The 6,676-nt window shown below is 30.8% G+C and overlaps 1 protein-coding gene across 2 annotated transcripts; it reads left to right on the top strand.

Annotated features, from left to right (window-relative positions):
• The first annotated feature begins 463 nt into the window (after window positions 1-463).
• LOC120089507 (MLO-like protein 6) lies at window positions 464-6,267 on the top strand. Of its 2 annotated transcripts, none has more exons than XR_005485196.1 (14): window positions 464-863; window positions 982-1,039; window positions 1,128-1,381; window positions 1,715-1,831; window positions 2,091-2,151; window positions 2,238-2,326; window positions 3,762-3,836; window positions 3,926-4,020; window positions 4,139-4,188; window positions 4,268-4,308; window positions 4,398-4,607; window positions 4,701-4,803; window positions 5,704-5,763; window positions 5,861-5,938. XR_005485196.1 is itself a non-coding variant. In XM_039047002.1 (14 exons), the coding sequence occupies exons 1-13, from the start codon at window positions 741-743 to the stop codon at window positions 5,753-5,755; spliced, it is 1,293 nt and encodes a 430-aa protein (XP_038902930.1). In that variant the 5' UTR covers window positions 467-740; the 3' UTR covers window positions 5,756-5,763; window positions 5,861-6,267. The 2 variants fall into 2 exon arrangements, 1 of the variants encoding a protein (XP_038902930.1); XM_039047002.1 differs by having other exon boundaries at window positions 467-863; window positions 4,701-4,768; window positions 5,861-6,267.
• Window positions 6,268-6,676: the final 409 nt, after the last annotated feature.

The following is a 6,676-nucleotide window of genomic DNA, read 5'->3' as shown; positions in this document are numbered from 1 at the left end:
AATAACAAACATACCGTGGCCTACTTTTTACTTTACTATTGATGGATTACGTTTTGGGACAAATTTCAAATTTTGACAATCTGACCCTTCAAATTTGAGTTTTGTTTTATTTAGTTCATATGTTTTAAGAATTATATTTTTAATCTCGATTTTTCACTACACTCTCTCTTTAGTCTTTAGTATTAATGTCTATTAATTAATTTATAAGAATTAAGTTTCACTATTTTTTTTTATCACTATTAAAATTACTAAAAAAAATGAAGTTAAAAGTGGAAATCTTGAAATGTAAAGATCAAATCTTAACAAAACTTAAATTAAAATCGAATTAAGACATAAAAAAAAAATTGTAACATTTTGAAACTTAATCTAAATTGAAACGAAAGTCAAAATTGAAATATAAATACAATATTTTGAAACCTAAAAATGAAACGAAAATAAAGACGAAAATTTTAATTTTTCCGAATAATAACAAATCATATCATGAGAAGTGTGGTATGAAGGAGGAATCTTCGTAGTTCATAGTTCATTCTCTCTGATTGTTTCTCACGCGTTCTAAAGTCAAAGTCATCGCCTTCCCCTTGCAACCTCCCCCAATTTTATTTTTTCCTTTATATCCCGCTCCCTTTTTTCCCTTCAAATGCGTACTCTCTCTTAACTTTAACATTTTATTACAATTTATTTACAATCTCCTTTTTTTTTTTTTTTTTTTCCTTCACTTTCTCGAGAGAAAAAAAAATCCCATGGCCGGAGGTGGCGCCGGAAGGTCCTTGGAAGAGACGCCGACCTGGGCCGTCGCCGCCGTGTGCTTTGTTTTGGTTTTGATTTCTATTATCATCGAACACATTCTCCATCTCATCGGAAAGGTAACCAAACCCCAAACGGCATCGTTTCATCACAAAAAAAAAAAAACGAAAAAACCCCATTATTTCTTTTATTGTTTTTTTCCACTCTTTTAAAATTAGATTTTATTGGGATTTTCAGTGGCTAAAGAAGAAGCACAAACGAGCTCTTTACGAAGCTCTGGAGAAGATCAAATCAGGTATTTATTTATTCTCTAAATTTCAGTTTATTAGGAGATTAAAACAATTTTAAAAGGGTAAAATAGAGATTTTGTAATGAAATGGCAGAGTTGATGCTGTTGGGATTCATATCGCTGCTACTGACGGTGGGACAAAGCCTAATCACAAATGTTTGTATACCACCGGACGTCGCTGCCACGTGGCATCCATGTAGTCCTCAAAGAGAGGAGGAATTAACAAAACAAGATGACCTTGTCGATTCCGACCATAATCGCCGGAAACTTCTCGCCGTCTCGCATCTCAATGTCACTTTCCGCCGTTCCCTCGCCGCTGCCGGTGGAACCGACAAATGTGCTGCCAAGGTATGTATAATTAATTCAAACTAATGCTGATTTACGGGAAGTATTTGATCATGAAAACGACGTCGGAGAGTCTTTGTAAAACGGTATGAAAACGGAATCATTTTGAATTGAATGAGATTATCTACATCCACGAGCGATAAACTTCTTAATTAATTTTATTTATGGTACTTAAAATAGCTTTTATACATGGAAAGTACATTTTAAATATTTTTTTTAAGCAAAAGAGTTTAAATAAATATAATTTTTTTTAAAAAAAAAATCTTTCTCTAGCCCTTAATCTCTTCTTTAATTTTGGAATAATTTTAACAACAGTAAATTTAAATGTGAATTCAGGGTAAAGTTCCGTTCGTATCAGAAGGAGGTATTCATCAACTACATATATTCATCTTCGTGTTGGCTGTTTTCCATGTTTTGTACTGCGTCTTAACTTTAGCTTTGGGCAATGCCAAGGTACTTATAATTTCATTTCAATTTTCAATTTATTCCTTTTTGTGGGTTGTTTTCAAATAAAAAAAATAAACTAACTTATTTATAAATATAACAAAATGTCAGTCTATCAATAATAAGTTAACATCTATTATCTAATAGATGTTTATTACAATCTATCATAAATATATCGTAATATTTTGCTATACTTGAAAATATTTTTTTATAATTTTATCAATTTTTTATATGCATCAAATAATTCATCTTTTATATGAAAAAATAGATGAGAAGTTGGAAGTCGTGGGAAAAAGAGACGAGAACCGTAGAGTACCAATTTTCTCATGGTAAATTTAATATTATGATTATTATTTTCGAATTAGTTACAATCTAGGATGTAATCAAATATTTTTCTTGTGTTCAAATACAACAGATCCAGAACGATTTCGATTCGCGAGAGACACGTCATTTGGGAGAAGGCATTTGAGCTTTTGGACCAAATCCCCTTTTCTCATATGGATTGTAAGTTAAATCATCTTTATTTACATTATGTATATGGGGGTTAATTAATTAACTAATTAATTGAAGCATTAATTAACCGGAAAGACTTTATGACGTTTCTGGACTTTGCTCAAATTAGATTAGGGGCCCACCACCCACCAAATTACTAAATGCGGCTACATGCATGTGGTTCCTTTTTTGAAATATCTTTGGAAATTAGAACCCACAGTTTTTGGGAATTATTATTAAGTACTCGTAATTTTTTTTGCCTAAGTGATAAGACGTTTATCAGATTTGGCTTTTTTTGACTCTCTTTTTTTACTGAAAACCGTGCATCGTTGAACGTGTTTGAGATATTTATATTATATTTATCATTTATTTTAGCTTTATGTGCTCTGTGGCCTTTTAGACGACAGATTTTTACGTTTTCACATTTCTATGTCCGCAGTGTTTATTATGTCGATTGGCCGTTTAATTCATTTGACTTTTTTCTTATACCGTTGATTTAAGGTTTTACTTTTAATTTGTTTTAATTTTTATACTTTCAATTTTAATTCATTTAATTTTTTATTTTTAACTTAGGTTAATTTTAATTTTTAAATTTTCAAAAAGCGAATCATTTTAATATCTTAAAAATGCAAATGAAAGGCAAAATGGTTACTTTTTAAGAGTATAAAGATCTAATAAAACAAAAAAAAAAAAGTAAAAAATGAACATTTTTAAAATATAGGAAATCAAAATGAGCCTATTATGATAGAGTTTTTTATAGTACAACTATAGTATATGTTCTTTTTGAATTATATCTATTTAGCTTTTATTTGTTTAAGAAAATATATATGTATGTGAAAATAGAGATGATTTTGAGAGATTTGACTTAAGTGGGTATTTACCAATTTTTTTTGCTTGCCGGTCAATCTCTTTAAACGATAGCGTATGCATGGCTTCTACTCATCATTATTGTCTCATGATTTTTCCATTCTAAGATTCCAATAAATTTAGGAGAATATATTTTAGAAGAAAATACCGCTTTAAAATTGTATCAATTTAAACTTCGAATCAATTTACATATTCAATTATATTCTATATGGAAAACTATAGTAAGAAACTTATAATTGTATCAATTAAATCCTTAAACTTTCATATCTAAATTAATTTCGACTTTCAATAATGAATTCATCAACTTTATTCGTTCATTTTGTAAAATGGACATTTGAAGGATTCTACTCATGTGTGAGAATTGATGCATGAATAATCTTCAAATGTAATCATAACGAGTAGTCTAAAGTGATTCAGTTATGGAAAGTTGTGAATTTAAATGATACAAATTATGAGTTTCACACAATAATTATATAAATTGATACGTTTATTAGATAAAAACTCTTCTTGTTCTTCCTTGGTTGGTTGGGGGACTAATTAATGAAATTGTACTGTTTTTTTTTTTTTTTTTGTTGGATAGGTTTGTTTCTTCAGACAATTCGTTAGGTCGGTTCCTAAGGTTGATTACTTGACCTTGAGACATGGTTTCGTCATGGTTAGTCTCATTTTCTCTCTCACATTATTATGATTATTATTATTATTATTTAATAAAATGATATTTGAAAATTAAAAATGATTGAATAGGCTCATCTGGCACCGCACAGCGATCAGAAATTTGACTTTCAAAAATATATAAAACGTTCTCTTGAAGAAGATTTCAAGGTGGTCGTCAGTATCAGGTAAAAGAATACTATATACCAATTCAGCCCCTGTTCATTTTACATATTTACATTCCCTACCCCTGACTGCTTAGTTAATTTAATTTAATTCATTAATTAATTAAACTCTCATTCGCAGCCCTCCGATATGGTTCTTCGCTGTCCTCTTCCTACTTTTCAACACCCACGGTGAGTGAAATCAAAATTAATAATTAGTTAATTAATGATTAATAAATTGTAATTTGGTTTTTTTTTTTTCTTTTGTCAGGGTGGAGGGCTTATCTATGGCTGCCATTTGTGCCATTAATTGTAAGATGTGAAATATTTGGAGTCGAAATTGATATTATTAGCATATTGGAGGGTGTTAAATTAATTAAGTAATTTAAAAATATTTGCAGATAGTGTTGTTGGTGGGGACTAAATTGCAAGTTATAATTACGAAAATGGCTCTGAGGATACAAGAAAGAGGGGAAGTCGTGAAGGGAGTGCCAGTGGTGGAGCCAGGGGATGACCTTTTTTGGTTCAATAGGCCTCGTCTTATTCTTTACCTTATCAATTTTGTGCTCTTTCAGAATGCTTTTCAGCTTGCTTTCTTTGCCTGGACTTGGGTATTTTTTTTTCTTTTTTATATTCTTCTATATCTATATATTCCATTTTTAATCCTATTTTTCCATTTTCATTTTTTTTTTTCAATTTTACAGAAAGAATTTGGAATGAAGTCTTGTTTCCATGAGCACACGGAAGATTTGGTGATCAGAATAACAATGGGGTAACTTATAACTAACTCCACGACATATTTTATACGTACGATATTTCATTATTAATCTCTGAGCATGTTGTTTAATTATTCTTATTTTTACTTCTTTTTTAATATATATATATATGTGTGATGTACATAAAAAAGTGCATCTTACGACGTGTCACGAGGATAAGACCTGGATTGTAACACGATGCATTATTTGTATAGAGATAGAGGGGTTAAAAATTCATTTGTCTCCATATTTTAAAGTTCATTTCATTTTAATCACAATATTCTCAAATTGTCTAATTTCAGTATATGTATTTTTTTTTAATAGATATTAAGTTTAGTTATTTACAAAAAAAAATTATCTAATATTAATTTATATATAATAATAATAATAATAATAATAATAATAAACTAGGATTATATTTAAGGGTGTGTTTGGATTAAATTTCCAACCGTTTAATTAGGAATAAGTCATTTGATAAGAAATTGGAATATTTGGTAATCATTCAAAATAGTTTTTAAGTGTATTTTAATTAATTTAATAAAAATGAATTTTGTGAAAAATACTTTTTTTCTTAAATCAATCCAAATGGGTCCTAAATAATTTGAAATTACATACAACAAAAATGTGACATTTGAAATGGATAATAAGGTGCATCTAATTCAATACTCTTTTTTTAACATAGTAAAAAATAAAATTTAAAAAAAAAAACATTTTTTCTTTAATAAAACTTTTGTCATTGGTTGCAACTTGGACAATTGATCCATTTTTTTAATTTGAAAATACATGGGCATCATCAAAAATGTTACTTGTTTATATATATATATATATAATATATATGTATATAACCAAAGTCAATAAACTCTTCCTAAAAAGGAAAATAAAATAAAATTTTTCGTCCTTTAATTTGTGTAAATTACAATAAGGTGATTGTATTATTGGATTATTGCAACAGAGTCCTGGTTCAAATCCTTTGCAGTTACGTCACATTGCCTCTCTACGCCTAGTCACACAGGTAGGGGCTACACTCAAAATTCATTGCATCTTAAAACCATATGATATACATTTATTCAAATCATTAACTTTACTTTTAATTAATTTTATTTATCAAGATGGGTTCGACGATGAAGCCAACGATTTTCAACGAAAGAGTAGCGACGGCGTTAAGAAACTGGCACCACACCGCTCGCAAACACATCAAACAAAATCGGGGCTCCCTAACGCCGATGTCCAGCCGCCCTGCCACCCCCTCCCACCACCTGTCGCCGGTCCACCTCCTCCGCCACTACCGGAGCGAATTGGACAGCGTCCATACCTCTCCTAGAAGATCCAATTTCGATACCGACCACTGGGACCCAGATTCCCCCTCCCCTTCCCACATATTTCCACCGTCGCCCCCAACCCGCCGACGCCTCCAATTCCTACCACCACCGCGACGTGGAGGCCGGCGATGTCGATGCCGACAACGATTCACCTCGACCCGACCCGACGACGACCCAGTCAACGGATCCAGATCTTCAACGAACGAATGTTAATTCTGAGCAACACGAAATTCATGTGGGGTCTAATGATTTCTCGTTTGATAGAAGAGTTAATAGAGTATGAGGCTAATTTAATTTATTTTTAAATTATTAATTTGAATAGATGGGGGGGGGGGGGGGGGGGGGTGGTGAGATGAAATCTTGACCGTTGATGATTGGAGTTATTCTTTTTTGAAATGATGCAATTTTTGGTTGCATTGTTTTGTAAATTATTATTACATCATTTGGGGTGAGGTTGGGGTTGGTATAGTAAGAAAAAGGAAAGAAGGAAATATAGGTATTTTCTTTTTTCTTTTTAATGCTTTTGTATTTATTATATACTTTATTGTTGGTTGATGTAAATGAAAGAGACACTTTTTAGTTTTAGTTAGCATCTTAATTAGAAAT

Source organism: Benincasa hispida, chromosome 10 (assembly GCF_009727055.1).
Source record: "Benincasa hispida cultivar B227 chromosome 10, ASM972705v1, whole genome shotgun sequence".
In the NCBI taxonomy this organism is placed as follows: domain Eukaryota; kingdom Viridiplantae; phylum Streptophyta; class Magnoliopsida; order Cucurbitales; family Cucurbitaceae; genus Benincasa; species Benincasa hispida.
The sequence above is the reverse complement of the archived record's forward strand: the minus strand, read 5'-3'. Positions and strand labels throughout refer to the sequence as shown.